The sequence below is a fragment of the Myiozetetes cayanensis genome, unplaced genomic scaffold (assembly GCF_022539395.1).
Source record: "Myiozetetes cayanensis isolate MyiCay16 unplaced genomic scaffold, myiCay2020 scf12, whole genome shotgun sequence".
In the NCBI taxonomy this organism is placed as follows: Eukaryota; Metazoa; Chordata; class Aves; order Passeriformes; family Tyrannidae; genus Myiozetetes; species Myiozetetes cayanensis.
Genome location: NW_026086826.1, coordinates 4820580 through 4847887, shown reverse-complemented (window position 1 = coordinate 4847887; position 27308 = coordinate 4820580). Strand labels below are relative to the sequence as shown.

The 27308-nt window shown below is 39.1% G+C and overlaps 1 protein-coding gene across 3 annotated transcripts in view; it reads right to left on the bottom strand.

The window, feature by feature from the left end:
• MAST2 (microtubule associated serine/threonine kinase 2) overlaps positions 1–27308 on the bottom strand; it is a 184635-nt gene that overhangs the window by 47814 nt on the left and 109513 nt on the right. For 2 of the 3 annotated variants that reach the window (XM_050307178.1, XM_050307180.1), the window contains 5 exons: positions 17357–17448; positions 11700–11775; positions 9249–9269; positions 6899–6977; positions 2283–2437 (listed from right to left, as the gene is read on the bottom strand). In XM_050307178.1, the coding sequence (XP_050163135.1) occupies positions 2283–2437; positions 6899–6977; positions 9249–9269; positions 11700–11775; positions 17357–17448 (423 nt within the window). The remainder of the gene's footprint in view (positions 1–2282; positions 2438–6898; positions 6978–9248; positions 9270–11699; positions 11776–17356; positions 17449–27308) is intronic. The other variant, XM_050307179.1, reaches the window with a different exon arrangement.

Here is a 27308-nt window from a genome sequence, read left to right as displayed (position 1 = left end):
TCTGATATATTTTGTTCAACTGCTTTTCATTAAAGCTGATCAAACAAGACCATTAAATGCTTATGAAAATACACATTTTTAGGAAATGCCTGCTAAATTTTCAACACATTAACTGCTCAGCTTTTATTTTTCAAGTAAGTGAAAATAGCCTCTCACCAAGTGAGCTAATTCTAAGGTGTGGACAAATAAAGAAGCCAGCTTTGAGCAGTGAATGAGGTCTGGTCTGCACGTATTTCAGTACTTGTTTGTTTACAAGGACAGGCTACCCCCTGTCAAAGAGGGTATTTGCTCCTGCAAACATTGCTCCAAATGGTTGGACTGACATATCAATTTCCCTCAGAGGTGCAAGGGGTCAGCATGAATGCTTGGCAGTGGCAAGGGTGCTTTAAGGTCACTCAGCATCACAGTACCAGCAATAAGCAAAATGAAAAACAAATGAGGCACAGAAAGTTGAAAAAATTAAATTACTTCATTCAAAGCTTTGGAATACCTATAGCACTGGCCATTACCACACTAAAAACCAGAGAGAGATACAGAAAGTATTCAAGAGAGGAGGAAGCTTAATCAGTTGTATGACACACTGAATTAATCTTGTCTTATCAGAAATTCTAAACCTACTACACGATAACTCTGCTTTAAATTGGCTTTAAAATTCTCAGAAGGAAGAAAATAAAATTGGGCTCTTCACACTGTTGTGTAAATCATTCTTACATTAGCAAAAGAGTCTTCTACAACAGGAATACACCTGAGTTAGAAAGGGTAATAATTGCTTTAGCCATGTGTTGTCTACCTACAGCAGCTGCCTGATCTATAGAGAATTAGTACCTCTACAGTTACACTACTCAGCTGTAGTCAGTGTTAAGAGTGACAGCAAGAGGACCAAAGTAGGACTATTGTTCAAAGAGACTTAGTACAAATCATTTAACTAATCTTTTACTATGTGGTAATTGGCAGAGGTCACAGGCTAAGTGTGCTACTACCCACAGCACTTACCTGCTCCTGTAGATTACTGTGTAACTACACTTAGGAGATCCATATGCAATTACCATGCAGCCTGCACTGAAGTTTAGAACATACAAATAATTATCAAAGGTCAGCTCTGCCATGACACAATACTCACTGTGGATTTTTTTATTATCCCGGCCTGTTTCACTTGCTTCTCTTAAAAAACCCCCAACTGGGTCCTGAGTTGGGCACACTGCTTCAGCATTTCCAGCTGGCAGAGGTTTTTGAATATTGTCCATGAATTTAAGGGTGATATCCACCTCTGACACCCTCAGAAGAGAAGCTAAATGGAGACCTCCTTGAACTCTGCTTGTATAAAACCCTTTTTCTTTCACAAGAAGCTGTGCCTAGAGTATACACCCCTAGACTTTCATTCACTTGATCCATCACTACAGGCATAACAAAACTTGAGGTTTTTGCCATGATACAAAATGTTTGTGGATTTATTCCACACAATTGTTTTAGACCTGCAAAAAAGGCTGCTCATAGACTTTGTGGAATCTCTGTCCTTGGAGATTTTCAAAAGCTACATAGACATGCTCCTGGGCAGTCTGCTTGAGCAAGGGTTTGGACAGGATGAACACCAGAGGTCCTTTCCAACCTCATCCATTCTGTAATTCCATGAAAGATGAAATTCTATTTGCTTCTGGTTTTATGTATGGCAAAATCAATTGCACAAGGAAATAACCCTTGGATAGCTATCTTTGAATAATCAGTTCTCTGAAGCAACAGTAAAAACTATTCTACTACTAATGCAGGAGAAACGTTTTCAGTGCTACGACAAAATAGCTCTGGGGAGCAATTCCATTTAAGGTTTTTACTTTATCTACTCTAGTTTTCGTATTCCCTCAGAAACACTGCCAGAAAAGTTATTAACAGTGGCTGTAACCACATCCTTATGGTCACTGTAGCAAAATTCTGAGAAGAAACTTCACTACAGGAAATCTACATTCTGTAGATTTAGTCTGAGACACTTGGGGACCATGCTTTCATAGAGTTATTATGAAGATACAAAAGCAGACTATACCAACCATTTTGCAATCCAAAACCTCAGCATCAGATGTTAAAAAAAAAAAAAAGAAAAAAAATATTTTCTGATTGGGTGAGGTGAGCTAAATATTGACCCAAATAGTTCCAAAAACACGTAACAAAGCAACTACAAATGACCATTCTTGGATTTGAAAGCACATACAGGAATGCAGCAGATCTGAAAGCAGATACAGGAATGCAATACGTGTCCAACACCTTAAAAATTCAAGAAACGACCCAAAGCTCACCTGAGACTGCGAGATCGAGGCCTCAAGGCTGGAGAATGGCGCCCTTCCTCATCAGTGATGCTCTCAGTACTGAAATGCTTTGTCAGGAAATGAAGTTCATCTGCCGTGGGCTGAAAGGGCAGCTGGTGCAGCTTCTCCTGAGATGAGCATGATGACTGAGTACAGAAAAAAATACAGAAAAGAAATGCACTAAACGCATGCATAGGGGTCAGCTAATGAATGGAAGAGGAACGGACTCTGCCAGACGCTCCAGAGGAAAAGAAAGCTATTTATCAGACCAGGTGCCTCTTTTCATTGCTCTCCTTAGGCTAAGCCAACCCTTACATACTATGACAGAGCTGCTGAGATCAGGAAAACTTTGGGAGAGGGCTTGGGAAACCACTGCATCCAATTCTGGAACTGTTCCATCTGATCATGCGGATAATTTATTATTAGAAGATGGAAAGGAAGGTAAGGGAGTACCAGCACTACTCTGGAGAGGACAAGGAGGTTCCTGGAGTGGTGAGCAACTTTCTTCCCCTTTCCCTCACACACTCTTAGCTCAGGAGTTCCACTGGCATGCAGAATGCTATGGAGCTGTGTAGACTTTTTTGCTGACCATTGGCTCTCATTGGAAATTTTTACTGTAAATGGTCAGGATTTTATTTCTCCTTTCCTTTACCCATCAGGCTTCTTCTCTGACCAAGGAGGCAACAATAAAACAAAAATCCCCAATTTCGCTTTTAGATTAACAGAGTTTATTGTTAAACAGCTTATTCATCTGTAAATAAGTTGATGCATTTATCTGACACGTGTCCTGTGATAATGATAGACAAGAAACTGTTTTCATTCTTGAACCTCATAAAACCTGAGGTTAAAACAGACATTTGTGGGAAATGTTAATAACATCAAATGTTGGACATTCCAGAGGAAAAAGCAGTAAATCAATTAAGAAATGTATGTTTTGTGTGTGTGATTTTTCAATGCCCCTTTCCATTTTACAGAAGTAAGAAAATATATTATATACTTCCAGTACCAGAAGTATTGTTAGGAGAGAATTATACATGATATAGCACGTGTGACTTAAGCTTTAGCTCACCTAACATGGGAAAAAAAGCCTATATATCTCTTGTCATATAGCTAGATCCTTTTGTTTGACATTTTCTGAGGAAAAACACCCAATCAACCAACAAATCTGAGAGAAACAAGTCACATAGAAAGTATCAGTTCAAATGGTGCAATTCTTGTAAATATTGTAAGCAACAGAAAAATGGGGTGATATGAGAACTTACAAACATAAAGGTCCTATTCTTTAATAAATATATAATTGGCTCAAGACCCCAGATCCACCCTCTCTGCACTGCACAGAGGTATTTACAGAAAAGAACTCCCCTCAAAGCCTCTGGTTGTGCATGAACTTCCCAAGGGTGGCTGGAACTGGAAACCACCACGCTGTGCAGGGATCATATTGGGCAGTCACCTCCAGCTCAGTGTCCACACAGTGATGGTGTATCAATTTACACTGAAAATCCACACTGAAGCCAAGATGGAGAGTTTGGGCATTTACCCCCTTGCCCAGTTATTCTGCTGCTCACACTGCTTATGCCAATTATAAAGAATATTCTCTATGGTACAGAATTTATTCAAGCTCTGTTTTGATTTTCAGAGGTTTCTTTGATGTCTTTCTGTGTTTCTCACACCATGTAAGGAGCAGGAAGAAGTACTTGACTAAGAAAAAGCCTCAAAAAAAAGCTAAGTGGCAGCTGACATCCCATTCATAACATGGATCCTGCAACAGAGTAGAAAGTACTAAAGATACTGCCTTACAAACCTGCATGAGCAGATACCCAAGTTCTGGCATTACAAATACATGTCTTATTTAAGACAAATTAAAGAAGGTTAGCACATAGTTACAAGAATTAGAAGGAGAAAAAAAAATCTAAACTTATAGTCTAGAAAAATCATTAAAAACTTTGTTTCCCAACAGTAAAATCACTGGGGAAGCAGCAATAGTAAACTCATGGATGACTCAAAAAAAAATTCCCCCTCCGCTTCCTCTCCTTAAAAGCAATCAGATCACAAAGTTTAGAATTCCAAAGAACAATTAATGAAAGTCCTGAAGATAAAGACCATGGACTTTTCTCTGCCAAGGGCTTCTCCAGCAGTGTTCAGGGGCATAACCTTTTAATGAAAAACCATGAAAGCAAAGTGAAACACTTCTGAAGTATTGATTTTTAAGTAATCACATCACAGTATTCAACACTTGCAGCAGACTAACACAAACACCCCCCTGGTGTCTTAATTACAGATGCAGAATTAGCTTTGCCTTCTCCAGTTTAAAAAAAAAAATCAAGCCAATACTACAGTAGCTTATAAACTAACTCTGCATCTAGAAAGTGAATAGCAGATTAGTTGCTTAAAAATAATTCTATATTGGCCCATTTAACTGATTATTTTATGTTCATCGAAGTTGAAAAAAGGTCTTCTTCAGCTTTTCCACAGTTGGTCTGACAATATTTATCTGGTCTTCATGGTTTGTGTGGAGAGGACAAATGTGGTTTGTTTGGGTGTGGGGTTTTTTTGTAGTGTCATGAAGTAAAAAATTAAACGGAATCTACAGGTTCTCACTGACCTTAGACTACATAAAGGCCTTGGTTTGTTCAGGAGGTTCACAGAGCAGCTGATCTACGACCACAGAGGTGCAGGTCAGCTCTTGCTCTCACACAGAAACTCAGGCCAGCAGGACACAGGATGGACATTGCCCTTCTGGCTCTTTCATGTCCTGCTGACACGTGCACCAGCAGGAAGGTCTATTGTCTTCCTTCTACCTTGCTTGAAAAAGAAACAATCCTGAGGACTGATCACACAAAATGGAAGCCCAAAATTCTGTGAAATTTGGATCTGCAGCATTAACTCACCGTGCCCTTTTGACAGGCCCCTTGACTGCTCCTTACTCCGGATTTGAAGTCTATGCAGGAATAATGCCACTTATCAACTTCAGAGGTGTTATTCAGATCAATTCAAATTAATTCTAATCTGTGAAATACTACGACAATAGTGTTGTCATAGACAAGTCCTAAGTAGGATTGGCTTAGAAATGTAATACCAAGTTTAATAGCTGCAACAATTGGATCACTACTTACTAAACAGCCCCTTTCAATGTCTTACTAAGATTGTAACACAGAACCAGTAAAAGGACAAGAAATGAGAGAATTAGCCATTTAGGAAAAAAAAAGTCCTAGAATTACATGTTTTAATCTAACTATTTTCTGCAGGAAGGTAAATTCAGGTCTACTTACAACTATCACTTCATGATTCTCATTACACCATATCCTGTTTTCTGTTACTTCTAATGCTTTGAAAAATTACACCATTTGGGCTGATGCTTTCCATGGGACATGTCTATCTCAGATTTTTTTGTGTGTGTGTTTTTTGGTGGGTTTTTTTCATAGGAAAACATAAAAAAGAAATCAACCAAAAAACCGACTGTCTTGAAGTTCAGGAGATAATAAATAGTGGAAATTGTGCAAACTAGAGCCCGCAGGAATGTGTCTGAGCAAATGAGGCTACAGAGGTAAGATTAACATTGCAAAATCAAATTTTAGTCATATCAATTTATGCTAAAAGAAAACTTTTGACCCCAATTTCTTCTCTTGCTATACAGACTGAATTTAACACTCACCTCCTAATGAACTCTGTGATAACTTTGTGTTTGAGAGGCACTAGAAAGTTTATGGATGAACTTAACAGAGCAGCTCACAAGGAAAAAAGTGATACAGTGTAAGATTTGCATAATGTGGAGCACTGAGTCCTAATTAATGATGGTATGGAATTATAATTATTAGGAACATACTCTATATTCAAATTATCAGTAGAAATACCATAGAAAGAGGCAGTGATGCTACCACACAGTTGAAGACACTCACCATAACACACATCCAAAAGCAGGTTACATTAAGTCTGCACAGGCAGCCTTGACACTTCTACTTTTTCTATGCTTGGCTTTGCAAGGTTGTTACATGGATAACCACAAAACCTTGGTCACTTGAACTAAAGAGTCAGGTTCATTTTAGGAAGCACGTGAAGGTTACAAGGGTTAACACAGTGCTCTCTTAGTGGCACTGCTGGCTGAACTCAAGCAGTCTCCCTAATGAAGGGTGTGAGAACTGAAAAAGCTTTATTAGGAGGTTGAAATTACTGGAGAAGAGTAACAGGTGTGGCTTATCAGTTTTTTCTTTCTGCTAGCCTGATAGCAGAGGTTTTCATACTAAGAACTTGAAAGCAGACAAGAATTTCATTTCCCAATCATAAAAAGCTGAGAGCTGGGAGATAATTATACCCCATGTCTGAGTCCCGCCACTTTGGAGACGTTTGTGCCTCTCAAGTGATCAGTCAAAGCCAAGTGCTGCACTGGGATTTCACCGAGGCAAAAGTGCAAGATGAGAGGAGCTGGGAAATGGAGGAAAAAAGCAGCAGAACCAATAATTTTAAAAAAAAAATTAAAAATAATTAGTATATTAAATAACGTTAGCAAAACAATGAAGAAAGATCGGATAATTTTAGTAGAGACTCAGAAGCTGATTTGTTAGGGTGTATTTGTACAAACTGAATTGCTTGGAAAAGTCTGTGCCACTTACTGAAACTGTTGAACTGGGAGTGTTTGTTCCATAGCCGGATGAAGGAAGGGAGGCCAAGGACCAGCGGCGTCCATCCGTCCTGGGGGAAAGATGTAAGGGAAATCACGGTCAGGGACACACTGTGGCTAATTCTTAGGAGAAAAAAAATAGTAATTTTCTCCCCCAAATCTCTAAACCTCACGTTTTTATTAAAGTCTCAAGTTATTCAGATCAATCAGCTATCCTAATTACAATGGTATCTAGGAAAAAGCAGCCAGACTAGGTTTTAGAAGTAAAATTATGGAAAACATAAAGCAAACAGGCATCAGGTTCCTGCATTAAGCAGATGTTTTGAACGTGTTACCACTTGTAAAAAATTGGAGTTTTTAAAACAGACAAATGAAAACAGCTCCCTGAAAACTTCTTTGAAAAAGGGCAGATAATTATTTATGCATTTTCTTGTCTTCCAGATGAACATTAAAATTGAGAACAAAAAAAAAATCACATGAGATGAAGAATCAACTGAAAGTAGGTTCATTTGTTTACCGAGTCAGAAAGCATCACCTGGCACAGCTGGGGAATTAAACCCACAACAGCAGATACAGAGATGAGGGGTCCACTCAAAATAGTAAGATAGAAATCAGAGAACTCTCACTTAGGGTCTCTCTCCTCCAGTTAATGTAATATTAGTAGCTATTCCCCTACAGTAGTCAAAGAAACTACTGGGGAAAAGAGCCAAAACATGGCAGAGATGTTGCAGAAAAGGTCTTGTTTTACCAGTGTCAAAAGTGAGGAACTACAGGACTGCTTTCAGAAGAATCAGTATTGCCCTCCCTGAAACCTTCTTCTCCACCCAAACCCCAGGCCTAGTTTGGAAAGATATGGGGATTTCTGGTACAAACAAATACAGTGCATTTATGCAAGTGCATTACAAAATAGGATGTTTGGCACAGGTCTGAAACACTGCTTATAAAACCCTCAACTGTTATCTTCACAGTTAATATTTCTCATCCCACTATCCACTCATAAAGCCTCATCTCCAGAAAAAAGTTCAGTGCCCACCCAGACATAAACTCCTGCTTATAATTTTTCCAGGTCTAGCTCCTTTTATTGTCAGATGCACAGCACTCTTTGTCATCTATCTTAGAACGAGAGGGAAATAAATTCACTGTCCCACATCACTGAAAAAATATTATATCAAGAGTTTTAAAAAGACTCATGTTTCATGCATTAAAAGAAAATAAATAAAATAAGGCTGTAATGCAGATTTTTATTGCATGTGTATGTTATAGCTAAACCCCCTCCAGCCACAGGTGATGTTTTCTTCGGGAAGACAATTAAATGTAAAAGAACAATCTCAAAATTATTCCAAGAGAAATGGAATTTCTTTCCTAACCCCCAAAAAACAACAATTATCAGAATTACAAAGTTGTTGCTTTCTGTGGTAAGTGATTGAACACCAAACTTCAGCTTTCTGTAACATAAAGGAGTACTGGTGAAACCTTTAAGTTAATGATTCAACCTCAGTTTGGATTGTCATTCCCAAAGCAAGGCAGTCTGCTCCCAGGAATGCACAAGTCACTCATTTTTTTGCAAAAGGAAAGCCTAATTAATTTTTTTACCGAATTACCTAAACTGTGCACTGAAATAACTTCAGAATCTTCATTTAGACAAAGTTAAAAGAAAATCTATGTCTCAGTTAGAAAACTGCAGGACACCCCTTCATGCTTGGGCTATTTTCTGCTGATGCAATCGAGGCAAGCAGTGTGCTAAGCAGTCAGGACACACATGTCAGCTCTACTCTAGCAGAAAGAAGTGGGACAAGACTAGAAATCTGCCAAATCAAAGGAAAGGAAAACGACTTTAAAAGAAAATTCCTCTTTAATTTATGCAAAACATTTCAAAGCTATTTCAGTGTTCTGTTAATAAACATATTTTAGAGAGACAACGTGCAATATTGCTCCAGGAAAAGACAATTGGAAAGAAATCTTTAGGTTTTATATTTGTTTATTACAGACTCTTTGCTAGCACAACAAAAACATGCAAACAACAAACTTTGCCTCTAAAATGACATTTTAATTAGTTAATTAAGGACGTATTTTTATGGCAGCTAAATGCTATTTAATGAACAGTAGATCAATTTCAAACAATAAAGTGTTAGAAAAACAACGCATCTTCTGCAGAGCACTCACTACCTGTTTATCACTTTGAGATAGAATGCAAAGATTTCCTGTTTCAGTGACCAAAAAGGATAGAAGCTAAATGCCTAAATGGGGTTGTTACAGCAGGAACTTGTTAGGGACACGGGCTCAGCTGCACAGAAGCACAGTTCATACACACACACAAACAGCAGCAATAGGATACACATTACCTGTCTGCTCTGTGTCCGTGGCTGTGTGGAAAAAATTGTACAATAGTTATGAGAGAGGGAGAAGTAAAAGATGCACATGATTTCTGAAAAAAAGACCTCCATCTCCTGTCAGTGGTATTCTTTCAAGATCAGTTTTAGTGAGCATGAGTAGAATTAACCGTACATTTACTTATTCCAACAGGAGGATTGCTGAACATGCCAGCTTTGTGGCTGTGACACAATCATTCAAAAGGTGTCTAACAAGGGATTTATGGTTAAGCACAAGTCAGACCAAAGACAATCTAGCAATATATTATAGTGGCTTTACAATAACACAAGGTTTTCAAACATGTTTCCTACTCTGTCTCAAGAAAGAACTCATCACAGGGCTATAATGAAAGAATGGAAATCACAAATGATGTCCAAACAGAATAATAAATGAAGAAATTACAACGCAAATAACAGGCAGAAAATCAGCAACAAATAATTTCTGTGGCAGGAAATCAGCAAAGGGCCATTTCTTAAGACCCCCTGAACATCAGTGAAAAGGGCACTGTGAAATATCCATTTGTCTGGCAGCACAGTGGCAATTACTTAATACCATCATATAGAACTTATTCTGATAGCACTATGGGATAATCTAATCTGTATCTGTTGTTACTGCTGGCATAGCTATTCAGGGTGTAATGCAGGTAGAAAATAGAAACAAGTTGCTAAAACAAGCTGTGCTTAAGTGTTCTTTTCACTGGCAGAAAAAAAATAGAGAGAGAAACATGTATACTGTAAAATAAACCAGTGTATTCAATAGGACAGGCTCAACCTTTATTCATCTATTCCTTTAAAAGTTAGATTTAAAAAGTGGGTAAGTATGAAAGGGAACTCTTCGGAGTTTTATTATTAAAACATTTATTTGCTGTCTGAACTTTTAGAAACCGTCAAGTAGAAAGATAATGTTGAAAAATTATGTTAGGTTTTGACAGTGGTTTCTGCTGCAACTTTTCTCCAGTGTACCGGGGTCCAGAAGTCCAGATACTGTGAAAACTGGTAAAAACTCAGTGGACTTCAACAGAGTTTACTGAATACTCCCAGATCAGGCTTAGACACCTCTTTAAAAACAAAGGTGGATTCTGTGAGTCCATTTGAATTGTTTTACCGGACTAATTTTTCCCTCTGAGGCAACAGGAAAATACATATCAAGTCTCTTACATTTCACATGCTATTAAAAAGCTTTTTCTTACATAAGACATGAAGACCAAAGTCTATTTCAAGCAGCACTCAAGGACACCAGGCCTGTTAGTGAATCACCTCACTGGAGAAACACTCTGGGATTTTCCTGCCATTCAGATTAAGGGTGAACCTTATTCCATCAAATCCTAACCCTTTATTCTCCTTTGAAGTTTTGAGACCTATCCTTTTTTCTAACTAGTCCTCAAGCTAAATCTGTCATTCTCAGAAAACTTAACTTCCTCTAAGGATGATCACAAGTTTCCCATCCTCGGATCATTTGAACACAGACTAGGGATTTTCTTCCAGCCAAGGCAAAGTATATTAAATCCAAAACATCTCCTCCACACTTGAGCCTAATCATCCACCTCCTATGCACAAACCTTTCTAGGTTTCTCTATTTTTCCAGATCTTTATTTCTCACAAAATTTATCTTTCTGCATCATTATGCATTTCTGCCTACCTGCTGGGACACAACAGTCCAATCACCCTTTGTCTGCTTTCCCCAGCTGTCTCTATTCTTTCTGTCCTACTCCTTACACGAAATTCATCACCAGAGTATCAGATTTCTTCCCACCAGTTTGATACACAGCATGGCCAGCACCTGTCCAGCATCCACTGCAGGACAGATGACAGCTTCACATTCAGGTCTTCGGTGCTGCTCCTCTACAGGCTCTTGTGGACTTGCAATCTCAATTATCAGCGATTTTCCTCATTAGAGCAATAATGTTCTCTTGACACCAATGCCCAAGACAGCAGAGAATGCTCAAGAGTCAGCACCAGTCAGAAGGCAGGGAATGAAGGCACACAGAGTGGTGCATGCCTAGTTTTAGGTATTTTTTACATCTTTGTGCAGACGTAGCAAAGATCAGCACACTCTGAACACATCCCAGTGAGAGCAACATCTAGGACTGCAACTAAATTACGGTTATCCCAGTCATGACTGGCTAAATTATTTGTCATATCACATGCCCTACATATCATCCTTCTGGGAGAATGTTGCCTTCTCCCTAGCCAGCATTAACTACTTTATTTGCTTTCATCTTTTCTAGCTCTGGAAAGTACATTCTGGGTGCTGCCAAAGATGTAGTCCATAAAGAAGAAAATATAAAACAAAATAAAATACAAATGTTTACATCAGAGAAAGTAAAACACCACCAAAAATACCTTCTAACCTGTGGGCCATCTCTAAATAAAAGTGTATAAACTATGTGTTTGCCAGTCCAAAGAGAACAGATCCTGCCTTACCTTCGGGCAGGAACAAAGGAAAAATGAGCAGGTGCATTTGGAGAGAAGTTCCTGGGACTGTCCAAAGGGCTGCTACCTGTTTGAGAAAGCCAAAATAAACAGTCCAAAACCATTCCATTCACATTTGCAACAGCAGAAGGAGTTTTCACTGTGTAGAAAGACTTCCTAGTCACAAGTAATTGGAAATATGGAGCTTTTAATCTTTGAGCATTTGAGCAATAGTTTGCTAAAGAAATGTTCTGATACAGATGTCTTGGTATTTTCCCTCCTTTTAAAATAATTTAAGGTGTACATTTTATTTCTTCTTTCAGGTAAGTAATGTACCATCCATAGATAACAGTCTTTTAGTATGTTGTAATAATTTCTATATACAAGCTCCTCCTAACACCTGTCAGGAAAAGTCTGAGTTAGAAATTACACTGATGACAGTTTCAGGAATAATAAATACTAAGAAAACAATTCCTCACAACGTACATCAAGGCTGAATGTAAAATTCACTGAGGGAAAAACAAAAAAGACACACCAAAAGAACAGCACATGATAATAAAAGGACTATACACGTGAAATTTCATTCCACCATGAAATGAAAGTAACAGTGAAATTATACAGCAAGGAAAAAATAACATTTAATTACCTCTTGGAACAAGTATTTTTTCTATGGGTTTTGCCATATGACGTGTAAGCATACGGTTGGTAAGAGGTTTATTGCAATGTATTTTATTTCAAAGTAAAAAGCAACCATTTTGCAGAAAGCCCTTCTGAAATCCAGGATCATTTACAAACTAACTGCATGAACCTCTGAAAGTTATGGATGAATTAGATGTCTCCAATCAGTGAGTGTGCTTTCTATCAGTGGTTTGCTCTTCCTGATCACTAATATAAGCACAAAAGAGAAACTATACATAGTAAACACATGTCAACAGCAATTTCTTTGTGCACAGACAACAAGATAACATTAAAATAAGTCCAAGAAAATGGGAATAGATTCTGGACAAGCAACACACTGCAAGGTACATAACTCATAAATGGTTTTAATGGGTGATGAGAGAACTGGAGAGGTAAGTGAATGCCAGACCACTCTACAGTCTCCTTCATCAAGAGCAAACTAAATTAAAAACAAAGGGTTTGAGCAACAAGTTTGTTCTCTTTTGGCTTGGTTTTCTTCTGTATTGTTGGTTAAGATTAACAATGAGTTCACAGTGTAATATAACACAATGCAAGTCTTCATCCAAAACTGGGTACTGTTTAACCCATTCTCAGCATATCACAAGAGAACAGGGGAGAGAGTGATCAGAAGTCAATAATTAAATAATTTTTGGTGCTTCATTTATTAAGCTTGTACTCATTTTAATTCTTATGGTCACACTGGAAAAAAAAACACAGAAGCATCATGCTGCTTTTGAACCAAGAGAAGACAGAGAGATCTGACAGTCACAGTCTAGGTGGCACTGCAAGCTTACAAGAAGGATTTAAGAAGAGGCCACAAGAGCCACCAAGAGAACAACTGAGCTGTGCACGAGCACACACGTCCTGGTGGCAGCACATGGCTACAGGGTGAGGGTCACCAGTTACTCGCCAGCAGAAAGCTGAAGGAGCATTTTAGATCCTGGGGAAATGCAGCAGGAGTGAGGCCTTTCCATGGATATGCAGGTGATCTAATGAAGCAAGGGAGGCTGCCAGCTTTAGTGGGAACATGGTCTTTGCCTTCCCATTTTTCAGTCTTTACTAACAATGAACCCTACTGTGTCAAAATGACCCTTTTGAACTAAAAGCTCATTGCCCAACATTGTTACAAACAAGCAATGAACTGTCATTGCCTTTTTTAATACCTTCATCAATCTTTTGTGAACTTTCTGAATTATGATCAAAATAAAATTTCAGAATAACTGAGCAAATTGGGTAATGACAGTTTTTAAATATCAGAATTAAGTATGGGGGTGTTCAAACTCTTCTGAGCCTGCACGATGTGGTACGGAGATACCCCTAATTTTTAGGCAACTACTTTCTCAGATGTATATGGAATATTTCCTCCCAGACACTGGAATTTTAATTAGATCCCCTGTGATTTGCTTCTAGTGTTAAAATGAAAAGCAATTAGTTTTTCTACTCGATTCAAGTCTAGGTGAAGCTTTTAAAACAACAACAGGGAAAAGGGGAATTACTACTTTCCCTAAAATTTCTCAGTACTGCTGCATCTGCTCTGGATGAGGGCATTTTAATAAGAGAAGCCTTAGTGCAATGGTCTCGTTCAACGAGGCTGATCGAAACCCTATTTATTCTGTAGCAAAGGTAGATTCCCCTGTTGCTCAAGGGTTATAGTTGGCTACTACTGAACCTGAAATGACTCTGTCTCAGGGGAGGCTGTTACACAGAATCATTGCCCATTAGGTAAATCAACACAGTCACACAAATGCCAATAATTCAGGCAGGAACCTTTACATCTTCCAGACACAGGAAGAAGGATGCAGCCAAAGCACTTCTATATCCACTACCCTCAAAATACTCAACCAGACCTTGTGGGCAATAGATACGTGAAAGTCTCAGCTATCACCTACAAACATGACATTCACCAGATAGGTTATGAGTCCAAAAATTCACAACAGAGCCGTGTTTTAAAACCTGCTCCTGAGAATCATCCAAATAAATAAATACAAAAAAAGTTCTCCTGGTCTTCTATGTAGCATATACAAATATTACTTGTTGAATATTAATGCAGGCAGCTAAAGGTCATATTGCACGCTACAGAATTAGCTGCCTTCCAGCACACACAAATCTGGAAATGACCAAAAAATTCAAAGCACTCTGTGTATCACCTGTCTGATAAACAATGAATGTCACAGTGCTCTCACACCACCCGAGGATCACACACATGACACGCTGATGAAAAGAAGCTTTGATAAGCAGGGCAGGATCTAGAGTGGTATGTTACATACTCTGCCTGCTCTAGAAATAATAAATAAATAGAGACCTCAGTAATAGCCATTTTTCTGCCAGAAGGTGGGACTGAACTTGCAGTGTAAGAGCAGAATCATTCAATTCAGCAGCACAGTGCTGCCTGCAGGCAGCTCCCTCTGCCTGCCCTTACAGATGGCAAAGGTCCCAGCAGTGACAAGTGTCTCCACTGGAAGCCAGCAAGCAACCTGGCTACCCTACAGCTGTGGAAAGTAAATTTTAAAATAGCCTGAAGTTCAATTTTCCAGCTGTAACAACCTATCTCTTTACTACCTATTATAATGTCACTACTTTGATTTTAAGCTTTCCAATTTAAAATATCATCTAATGGTAACTTAGTTATCAACCTCACAGTGAAACCACTTTGTAATTTTCAGATTTTAAAAAATGGATTCAAAGAAATACAAACAAAAGTAGGGAATATGTGTGTGTACCTTTCTCCCCATTCTGATTTAGAAAGAAAAGGTACTTAGAATAAAGGCAAAATTTTCAAACTTGTATCCCTAAAACTTGGCACTACAAGTTTGGGAGACTAAATAAGCATGCTTGCTGCTCCTTTGATTTGTAGGAGAGGTTCAGAATGGGTATCAAGAAGACAAACCAAAAAGTTTAAAACTAAAAAGGCCAGCGAGAGACTCCAGCATTTGTTAGTAACTTATCACTGCTCGTGCCTGAACAAACAGATTGATAGATTCTGTTCAAATACTAAACAAATATCACAGCCTGTTCTCGAATTCACGTCTCATATATGATATTTCTTAAGAAAATATTTGTGACTCTACTCTAAATTTCATCTACTTTTGTCTCTTGAATAAATTATTTTTTCCCAGGGAAGACTCCTAAATATAGTACTGGCAGAAAACTCAAATTACAATTAATTTCTTGTGCTCTACTGGCTACTCCTGTAGGTCACAAAGGATATCCTTTTAATTAATAATTTAAAATCCCACATGCAACATCAAAACAAAAAAATGGAAACATTTGACAACGACTGCCAAAGTGAGGTGGCACACCACTGAGACGTTACTCTTCTTTATAGAAGACACTCACATACTTTATCTAATAAGTTTAATTTATCTAATAAATGATAAGCTTGTAAAGCCTGAAAACAGCAACAAAACCACCTGGAGAAACTTTTCATTTTTGAAATAGAAAAGAAAATGTAAATGTTTCTGTTATGAACAATTTTGGACTTGTTTTCTGAGCAATGATCACATCAACATCTTGTTGCACTCAGCCAAGCAAGGACACTTCTTTTGCTCAGTTAAAGGCTTGTACAGCTAATTTAGAGTTTGTAAAACCAACATATATATTAATTCAAAGTAAAAAGCACAGTGTAACTATGTGGAGAGTCTCTTCCACGAAAAATGCCTTGTTGAAACCAAATTTTACAAAACTATGACTACCATAATAAAATTATTTTAATCTATCACCTACAAGATTTTGTTAACATTTTAATTTGAAAATAATGGGTTATTTAAAAAAAACCAAACAATGTAATTAAAGCACATTCCTAGCCTTCCAGGTCTGGGCTTTTTATAGCATCCCAAGCAAACATGACAGGTTTTTAAAATATGAGGCTTTTGTGGGCATCCCTGAACAATTACTTTGGCCTTCTCCTTTTTCCACAGGCTGGATGTCACCTCTCGAGATGCAAAGCTCTGCAAGCAGAAGCAGATGGCTCCTTCTAGCTGAGCTACTACCAGTGTGCTGTTCTTTCTCAGCATTTCCTTAGTTTCAGCCTCCAGAAAGCATTTACAGAACACGCTGCCACGTAGGAGGAAGGAAGTCTGATCATCATGAGAACAACAGTTCCTTGTCTTGCAGGCAGCAGTGATTCCAGACAGGCTCCACTGGGGATGTGCCACAAATGTTCAAGCTGTTTCATGCTACCAACTGGTGCCTGTAAGGGCCATACCTGGAGCCCCAACCATGGCATTTTGAAACAGCAAAAACATTGCAGTCACACATCACCTACCCCCCCTTCAGCAACAAAAACATCAAGAGAACACGCTGTTCAGGCAAGCTGTTGTATCTGCATGTGTGACCCCTTCTGAAAGAATCATCCCCTCTTTTATTACAGAAAGAACATCTCCACACACTTCACCTCAGTGAATAACAAGCACCTGCCCATGTGCTCTGAAATGAGCATTTCACAGTTGCTGCCATCATAGCATTGGCAGCAATTAAAAAAAAAAAAAGGAAAAAAAAGAAAGAAAAAGTAATCCCAAACACCTCATGTTGCTCTAAGGAGCAGACAGAGACCATAAAATGGCACACAGTGCACAGCTGCCAGAGGCATATGGGAACAAGCAGGATGTTCCTTCTCCTGAGAGCTGCAGTTAAATCTCTGGCACAAATTAACCACGCTGGGAGACTCAAAACAAGGTATTTATTTAAATGTATTTATCTCATTTTATTTTACTTTGTTTTCCATCTCAGGCTCTTCTGCAGGACGCAAGAGGATTGCCTCCCCCAGGAAGAGTGGAGGGTGGATAGCCGAACCAAACTAGGAAGTGTGGCACATAAAACATTTATCTTGAAACTACAAGGACCCTCTTACAAGTTAGAGAAGGTGGAAAACTCTTGTCAGAATCTATTTCCAAAGAGCATATTTTGATGTTGAGTATCAATATGTTCAAACTCACCCCACTGACTACTGACATTTTTGCTAATTCCCAGGCAGAGCAGCCCTAGGGTCTTACCTGCGTGTCCATGAAGAGGGGAATGCGGTCGTGGGAGAGTTGGAGACGTGCTGGATGTCACAATCAAACTCTTCCTGTTGCTTGTCCGACAGCTGAAAGAAAGAAAGAGAAACTCTGAGGCACGGTCAGATGTACAACAGCACCTGGAGGCAGGTCCTGCAGAACGTCTTTCAGCTAAGGAGGAATCTCAGTGTTTAGGTCTGTGTTTCCTCACACTCTCAACCTCGGTAGTGACCCTGCAAAGAAGTAAATGTACCGGGCCAAAAGCAGCAACAAGGTGTTTTAATGCTCTGGAAGAATATGCTGCAAAGGCCACTGGAGACAGCTGATAATTCATTCCTGATTCACAGAATATGTGCAACTCAAGCTTTACAAATCTCACAAAAAGCAAAAAAACCCGTGCAATACCCCAGAGCGCTTCGGATATTCTTACCAATATCCAACCTAGCAAATAAATCCATCACAATTGTTGGCTGTTGCTGTAAGAAACCAGAGCACATTCCTTAGGGCAGAGTCAAAATTACAAAGCAAAGTGTTAGCACAGTTCAGCAGATGAGCAGGATTACTAACTAAGCTTAAAACTTAGGATTCAAAAATCTCTGTGAAGGCACGTGGCAGTCCTGATGGAAAACTCTGCAAAGCAAGTTTCAGACACGCCTCTGCCACATCAACAAGGAAAGCTCCAGCAAGGAAAGTGACACTTCTTATGGGGCAGTTCAGATTTACTTTTTTCCCTGTGGAGTTTCAGAACTGAGCCAGATGAAGAGAAGGATGTGTTCATCCATTGCTTCCCAGCTTGTGATTGCTAGTAGCAAACATTTAGCTTTAAAGATAATAGAAGGAATTGCAACAGGCAAGAGAAACATTTTTAAACCATGGAACTGTGAACAAGAGCAACCAGGTATTTAAATCACTTTGTGATTGCCGCTTTTCCTGTTGTTTAAACAGCAAAATCTCACAACTGACCAAGTATTATTGCTACATACATTTGCTCATGGTAGCTCCAGCTTGCTTTCTAGATGGCAGAAGCATTTCTGCTTCCTTCAGCAGTTCTCAAAACAGGTAACTAAAATCACATTGGTGTTGACAGGGGTGGGAGAAAAGCCAGGAGTGGGGAAGGTTGAGCAGAGGCTGAACAAGGAGCTCGTTGGCCCCACTCTGGGGGTGCCCTGTGAAGCTCCACATTGGGTTCTCCAGGCACAGGTAAAGCCTCTTTGCTTGCAGAGCCCCCAGTGCTGATGTCTGCCAGGTCCTCCCTGCACTGTCTGATCTGCTGGAGCTGCCCACCAATAAACACACTCAGACTGCCAAGAACTACAATTTAAAGCAAAACTATTTTGCTGCCACAGGATACAGTGCATCTGAGTATTATTATTTGTAAGCTTTTTTTATTGCTGTTCTATAGGAAACCAGAGAACCTGATGCAGAAAAAAAATACAACTGAACTGCCAACTATAATAAACAGTAATAAAGTTGAAGCACCATTAACTGCTATTCAGGCTCTTTAGTGTACTTAAAGCATTCCTCAGAATTATCCAACTGATTCCATACAATCTCCATTTACATTCATGTATTATTCAACAACAGTCCATCCAAAACCTGATTGCCATTGTGCACATCATATGGAAAAACTAACAGTCTGATTTTAAGAAGCTTAAAATCTCAGTTCATGGATATTATTAATATGTTTTCAGTTATACTATTCCAGTAACTGCTGAAAAAAGATTGAATACTCAATTCCAACATTAATACCAGATAATCATTGTTTATATTACCAGAAAATCTTTCTCACAACATGAAATTCCTGAGTGTTCTAGTGTAATATATATTACTATTTAAGACATAAAAAAAAAAGTCCTGGATATTTTACTATAAAATGTAACATGAGAGTTTAAGATCTTGCTCAATATAAAACACACTACAATGTGAAAATAGAGCTCCATTCTCTATGGTCATATTCTCTTTGCTAAAGAGAACTCTTATAATACACTTTACCACAGCCATGTCTGGAGCTGGCTATGGAAACTTGGTATATTTTAAACTACAGCATAATAGGGAAAGTGAACTATCCCAAACTCAGCTTTTTAACTGCTTGCCTGTGTTTGCCAAATTGAACAGAGTTTTACAAACACATTTTCTCTGCTGTCCTTGTAAAGATAAGTAGCCAAAAGAGAAAGGGTTAAGTGGCTGGAGAACAAGCACAGCTGAGACCCCTTAAAATAAGTCAGGTTTACACAAATGTACCCAGAGGAGAGAACGGCTTGGAGTGAAAGCCTAGCCCCAAGTTGGGAATAAAACATTATTCTCTTTACACCCTCAAAACTGGATAACTTTCAGTTTCCCTGGATCTCTCATCTGCAAAGGGGAAACACCACTTGGGCCTGTTTAGCCATTTCTATGACCTGTGTGTGTTGGTAATAAGGCAAAGCTTAAACACAGAGACTAAAAACAAAACAGAACTCCTAACTTCTCAAATTCATGTTATATGTTGAGAAAAATATACAAATACAGTCACACACTCTACTGGTCAAAGAGAGCTCTCTGGATACAGACACAAAACTTTAACAGACCTAGGAATCCTTGAGGAAATACAGAACAAGAGAGATGGAGTTCTGGTAGTCACTAAAACACCCAAAAAAAGGAAGGGCAGACACCAATCTCTTCTCTGAGATGACCAGTGACACGACCTGAGGGAACAGCCTGAAGTTGTGTCAGGGGAGGTTTAGGTTGGATGTTAGAGCAAGGTTCTTCACCCAGAGGGTGGTTGGGCACTGAACAGGTTCCCCAGGGCAGTGGTCACAGCCCTAAGCCTCACAGAGCCCAAGAAGCATTTGGACAATACTCTCAGGTTCATGGTGTGACTCTTGGGGATGGTTCTGTGCAGGGCTAAGGGTGGAACTCAATGATCCTCGCGGCTCCCTTCCAAATGAGCACGGTCTGTCATTCTGTGACTCCAGCTGGGCAACCTCTCCCCCAAGAAGTCACTGTTGACAGCATTTGAGCACCTCCTAAAGAAGAACAGCTAAATATGAAAGAAGCAAAGCTGGCTTTAGCCAGGGCTTTGTGCCAAAGAAATTCAAACTGTCAGTTTAAGTGTTGGTAGAAACAGTTCCAATGAAGAAAAAAACTATTTCCTGGAAGATGCACTTTAGCCAGACAGACAGTCCTGGGTTCAAAACTGAGCTACCAGGACAGTGGTAAAGAGGAGACCATATTGTTAATCCTTTAAATTACATTAATTATTGTTTATATCTGTTCACAAATTCTCAAAACAACACTGTGTGGTTTTTTTACACAAAATCTACATAAGAAAACAGAAGTAATAGGAGAAAGCAGAAGGGGAAAAGGTTGGCTATACATCTGAGTTTTTGAACTAGAAAAAAATCAAGTTCTTAACCAGTCCAGAGAGATTCTAAGTATTATTATTTGTTTATAAGCCAAAGGTTTGCTATTTTCATTAAATGTGAGGCGACCCTTACCCTGACCCTCCTTTCCTCTCGCAATTTGCTATGGGTCTTATTAACCTTTTTTTTTTTCTTCAGGTCCCACGTCATAATTTCAGAGAACAAATCCCCTCCAGGTCTTCCAGCTAAGGCAAAACATGATTTTAATAGCACAGAGTTTCTGTCCAGCCCAGAGCTCCACCAGCAGAGTGATTTGGAGGCGCTGCCTCCCCTGCCCCCTGCGGTCCCACACACACACAGACCTGTGAGAGCACGGGAGTAACCAGATTTAATTCTGACCACACACAGTAAAACACGCAGTTTATATCAAAATAGCTGAAACAATGCCTTTGCATCACTATGGAAATAGAGCTTTTACTATTTCTGGAGTCAACTTCTCTGCCTGCAGTAAAAATAACGTTTGCTACATGCCCTGCAGCGGTCCCAGCGCGTTCCTGAAACGGGACACTGCGGGACATCGGACATGGTAACTGGACACTGGGTTTGGACCCACTGAAATGCACCCAAGGAGCCAGCACCCTTGGCCAGAGTTATTTATGAGCACACTTGGCAGTACCTGTGAGCTGCAGGCAGCCCAGGGGCTCTTCAGCTACAGCCCAGCTAACCCTCTCTGCCCCCACACACAATCCCATGTCCAGCCTCTAAAGCGAGCACCATGAGTACACCTTGTCTCTATGTGCATATAAAGTCTGAAAAAGAAATCAATGTTTCAGTTTCAGCATGAAATCAATATTCGGTTCTTTATTTTAGCGGTTTCCTCCGGGGACATCTTCAGCTCACTGAGCAAAACTCATTAAAGTCCAGGAGGCATTCATGCAATGAATGCAAGGCCACAGAAAAAAAAACAACTTAAAGATACATAACCAGCCACCACCATCAAGTAATTTCACAGTGTTGCTGGTTAATGGAAACTAATAACGATAAGGAAGTGTCTCAAATCTACCTGAATTTACAGAATTTCTCATATTGAAGCTACTGAATATGTAGGTAAACAGGATTAGCACCAACTGCACAAGCCTTCTCGTTGACTTTGACAGAAATCAACTTGAAGAAATAAGATGCATGGAAAAAGTATAGCTTAAATCACATTTTGGTTAATATCCATGAAGGCATTTTATTCATACTAGCAATTTATTATAGAATCACTCAGGTTGGAAAAGACCATCTAAGATCATCAAGTCCAACCTTCAAATGAAGATTTTCATTTTAATTATACAGTCTTAGTTTTGCAAACCACCTCAGGCTGTCAGACTGCCAGATTAACTCTTCCATTAACTAATAATTTCTTTCAAAATAACACTTCAGAAGTCCAACATCAGACTTGTTCCAGATTTGACATTCAATTCAATGACCCCAAATTCCTACAGACTGGGATCCAAAATTCAGAGTAATCATATCTACAAAAGTTATTTGTGGTTACATATTTTCCTAAAAAGTAGTATCACCTAACCAAACTTCACCAGAGTCTCCTCTGATGTTACAGAAGTTTGGTTTCAGTTGATTTGCTTTACAAAGAATTCTTTACAAGAAACAGACATTCTGGAAATGAAAATAAGTATTTAAAATTTTTATTCACAATGGCAGAAAATTTACAAAATCCAAAATCTGCATGTCAATGAATGCACCAGCTGCGCAGAAATGTTAACTAGATGTGGAAGTTATTGTCTTAATTATAGTAATTCAAAGATGGAAGCAATTTTGTAAGCTTTAGCACTACCAACAACAGGGATAATTAGTTCTCAAAAATAGAAAAGTAAGCATCTGGTTCAAGTGATTTCCTTTTTTTTTTTCCCCCCCCCCACATTCAAGAATAGTTTTAAAGTTATTCATCCTAGAATAACTGGGGAGGGAAAAGTGTTATTATTCATGGTGTAGGTTCGGTGGTTTGCACGTTCCTACAATAAATACTTACTTAGTTGTAAAGAAATACAGTTACATGCACTTAAAACGTGAAGGATGGAAGCACAAGTCCAACTTCTTAAAGATTGCAGACAGAGTCTCCATCACAACAGACACAGAACTACCTTCTTCTCAACATCACCCAGGAAAACTGCATTTACTTCCTATCATTAAAGTCCCATGAGCAAGGAAACATCCTGAATTTGGATCCCTTCCTGGTTACCTTGTTCAGACTTCTCAACTGAGGAGCTTTTTTCCAGTGCATTTCTAGACAGTCTTTCCCAGCCATTCATTTCTGTATAAGGTCAATCCCCAACTCCCATGACCTTGAGAGTGGAATGCAGTATTCCTGTGTTACCCACCTTATTGAAGAGCTTCAAATAAGACTGAACTCTGGAACCTAAAGGAATTTAACCTTAAAGAAAGCCAACTTTTTGGTTGGTTTTAGTGCAGGATCCTCTTCCACAAGAAGGTTTCATGGAGCAGTTACTACAACCACAGAAAGAGATGCAAGTTGTTAAGCAAGCCAGGCTCTACTCAAATTTGCACTGCCTGTTCTTTCGAAGCTCATGAGGCATTTGCTGTATTTTTTTTTATAACTGAACACTTTGCTCAGAGATTTCTGGCTTGCTGCAGGTGACATTTATACCAGGGTGCTGCAGACACACTCTGTGTTCAAGTGTGTTTGTTCCATGAAGGATGAAAAGCTTCATTCCCCTCCCTCCTTTTTTTTTTTGATGCCTGTTCCATATTAATTCAAATACATGCAATGTGTGAGCTCCTTCAGAGGAAGGCATTTTGCACGGTCATCTATGAGGCACTGGAAAATCTTCTTGGAAAGCAAAGATGACTTCATTTTGCCATGAAAAAAAGAAAAAAAATCCTGGTTGAAGCCTTTTCCATCTGCACTAAAGTAAGATGGATGCTAAGGGGTGTTCCCATGCCTCATAAATTTGAGTCAACGCACCGATGGCTGTAGGAAAATGTGAATTCTGTGAGACGAGGAGCACAGAGGTAAAAGATGTAGTCGACTTGTGGAGTGTGGGTTCCACTTCTGTACAGATATCCAAAGAGAGCATGGAGGTAAAACACCTGAACAACATCCTTTTTCATGCTAACAAACACAGTAACTGAGGTGAACAGAGAGTCCAGCGATGCAAGACTTACAAAGCAAGGAGTAAACTGGCTGCAGACTGGCTCCTTTGTCTGAAGGAAGATTAACATCTTACTACTTAGGAATTAACTTGTTGTATATGAAAGGCCATTTTCCTCTCACCTAAAACAAGCTGTATGTTAGAGAAACCCTTCTACTTCATTTAGAGCTCAAATTGAAGCAGCAGTAGCATCTCAAGCTAAGAAATTGCAAAAGAAAAGGCTAAAATTGCCAGTGAACACCAAATTTATGTCTAATTTGCCTAATGTTTGAGGCTGGTGCACACCTGCTTACACCACGCTGTATAGTTCAGACCTTTTGCATTATTAACAGCATAGGAACAGCCCTGCAAAGGCAAACAAAATGAGATGTCACAACAAATTACAGTGACTGGTACAGCCATTCTCAACTACAGGAAGCCACTCTATTCTGAAATATTCCTCTCTCCAAAGCCTATCTTTGTTCTAGTATGAAAGAAAAAAGTAAGGAAAAAAATATGTCTGATTATGGAAGAGAGACCCCAGAATAAATACAAGCAGCATTTAAAGGGCAAAAACACACAGAGACCTTCTCAAGCATTCCTATCTCCTGCTTCACTTCTGTTATGCATTATCCTGCCATGAAGTTACATCACTAAGTGTGAAAGGATGATTTAATGAAAGCTAAGCTTAACTGCACACTTTCATTTCTCATTTCCTCCAAATCTATTATTAAATGCTTCACGTAGCAGAGCTGCTTTTTAAATAAGTCTCTACTTGGCAATTCTCACGTAAGACAGTTCATCAGATTTCTTTTCCTCCCCCCCCCCAAAAAAAATCCAAGCAAACAAATTCCAGAATGAACCAACAAAATGATTTTATGTTGTTTCAAATCTTCTAATCATGTAGTGTACAATTATATACAGGTGTGCAATACAAAAAAACACACTCTAAACACTCTCCCCAAAGATGGAACCAGAAACCTGAGCAAATGAGCTGAAAATGAAAATGAAGTTTTCCAGGTTTAACATAAATCCTGCATAAAATAATATGAAAAGTCGTTTGGTTGCTTTGTAGCACACAATGTGAGCAGTTTTGCTCATTTTGTTTCAGGGCATTTTCTTAGTTTAAGAATCAAAAAATGTTACAAATGAGCTCGTTATCAGCTACCTGCAGTTCCAAACCTCAGCGTGAGGATAAATTACTGATCTAATTTTAAATCTACTCTTAACAATATTGTATTTTAGAAATAATCTCCAAATCAGACTGTCAGGGGCATGCCTTTGCTGCACAGATTTTCACACAATCGAACAGACTAATAACCAGGGTGGGAGCATTCTGAATATAAACAGGACTAGTATGTTTGCAGTCGAATTATTTGCCAAATTTTAAAAGGACATATTCTGAAGGTGCTCTCATCAACAGAGCAAAACCTTTCCAGTGGAGCTAAGACTCATCTTTCCAACTATGGAGACTGACAATAAGAACCCTCCTGAAGAGTTTCAGGGTCTGTGCTTGCTTGGCAGAACGTTACACTTATGATGTGCTTTCCAACAGCTGGAACTGCAGCTCTGCTTTGGCTTTCAGTCAAGTGCTGGGCCACGCTCCCATCCCTGGTGCCTCTGATATTTTGCAGATGAGCCTTATTTTACTGCCATCCTCAGCTCTCCAAGGGGCAAGATGGACATCAGCTTTCTTAAGAACCTCCAGCAGATTTAACTTGCAAGCAGTTTCCAGTAGATTACAGAAAAACCCTGAACAGAACACAGCACCACATCTGGGCAAGTGTGCCAGAAGGGCAGACAACAGGGAGAGGATGTTGTTAGACAGTCAATCTGCTCCTTGGGTTCTCATCTGCAACCAATTCATCACCATTTTAGGTAGTTTTGTGTAAAATCACCATCCCTCCATTTTTCAGTTCAACATGCCTTTTGACTGAAAGGCTTTCTGGATAATTTGAATTTATCTAGAAGGACCAAACTATCTGACTTCTAAGAAAGAAAAAAAACCACCAAGGTAAGCTGCAACATATATTATCATGCTTTGCACCACTGATATATCAACAACACTCTCATCCCTCCCACCTTTTCGACCCAGGCATTGCCCCAACCATTGCCTGCTATGACAACCATGCCCTTTTATCTTACCAGGATTGCTATTCTCCCTTTTTTAATTTTGCAAAGTTTCAATATATATAAAAAGTATTCAGTGAGCAGGTAAACAATTCTCAAGTGCATCCCCAACAGCAAAGTGCAGCAGATAATAACACAGATCCACAAAATCAAAGTCTCAGTCTCAATCTGCCCACCAGATTTACAACGATCATTTAAATTTATACTTTTCCTTCTAGACTGAGAGGTGAGAATGTGCTGTTTTCATTATCAAGACCCTCCCCTTTCTAAAGCAGTAATGTTTCCTAACTCTTAGCAGCTTCTGACAAAATTTAAACAACAGGAAAAAAATCAGCATCAACTTAACAAAATTTCTTTTTAAGGACAGGATACTTCTAAAAGACTGTCCAATAAAGAAAAGTTCATTTTTAAAAGAGGGGGGAAACCCTTTTCCTTTGAAAGTATTAAAATATGGACTTCAAATAGAAGAACAGAAAACAATTTGCAGCTCATTATACTTGCACACACACAAAGATGGGACAAAAACCCTCAAAAATGTCTCCAAAAAACAGCAGCAGAGCATGAGTGTGCTAAGGGAGGCTGATGATAGGCCAATGGACAAACTAGGAAAATATCCAGGCTTAAGAAAACAGTAAACTCAGCAAGCAAGATACAAAACTTTTGACATTTGTCCAGGACTAAGATGCCTTGGGCAGGAACGTGCCATGCTCTGCCTGCCTGGACTCAAGCAGGGCTGAGCAGAGCAGGTCCCTACCAGAGCAAGACAAAGGTGAGATATGTGTGTGTTCTTTAATTCCAAACAGACACAGAAAGGGAATACATATTGCTCCCTGCAATTGTGTAGTCCTCACTCATTTATAGAGACAGGACTGTCAATAAACCACTGCCTCGGATAAAAACAACACACTTAAAAAGACATGAAAAAATTATTTACAAAAATACATTAGATAAGTGTACTGCAGTGTATATCAGATCAAATAAGCTGGCTACTAAAGTAATAAGAACATCTTACACCTGTAGAAGGCATTTCATGTTAATGGAGAAGGAAAACCACAAAAGGCAGGAGAAGAGGGGGAGGCCCAGGGTGCAGATCCTGCCCTGGCACAAAGAGCAGCCCTCAGATCTCCAGCATGGGGAAGTTTCTGGAACAATCAAGCCTGATTACATGTTAAACCTCATTCTTTTGTGTAAAGCCTGCTTGCTATCTGAGCCAAATGTTCATTATCCAACAGCCATCAATTTTTCATACAAGGATGGCTGTTCCAGTTTAATAACTATACAAACGTGTACGACAAATAGATACACACACAGAGTTTTGAAATTTCA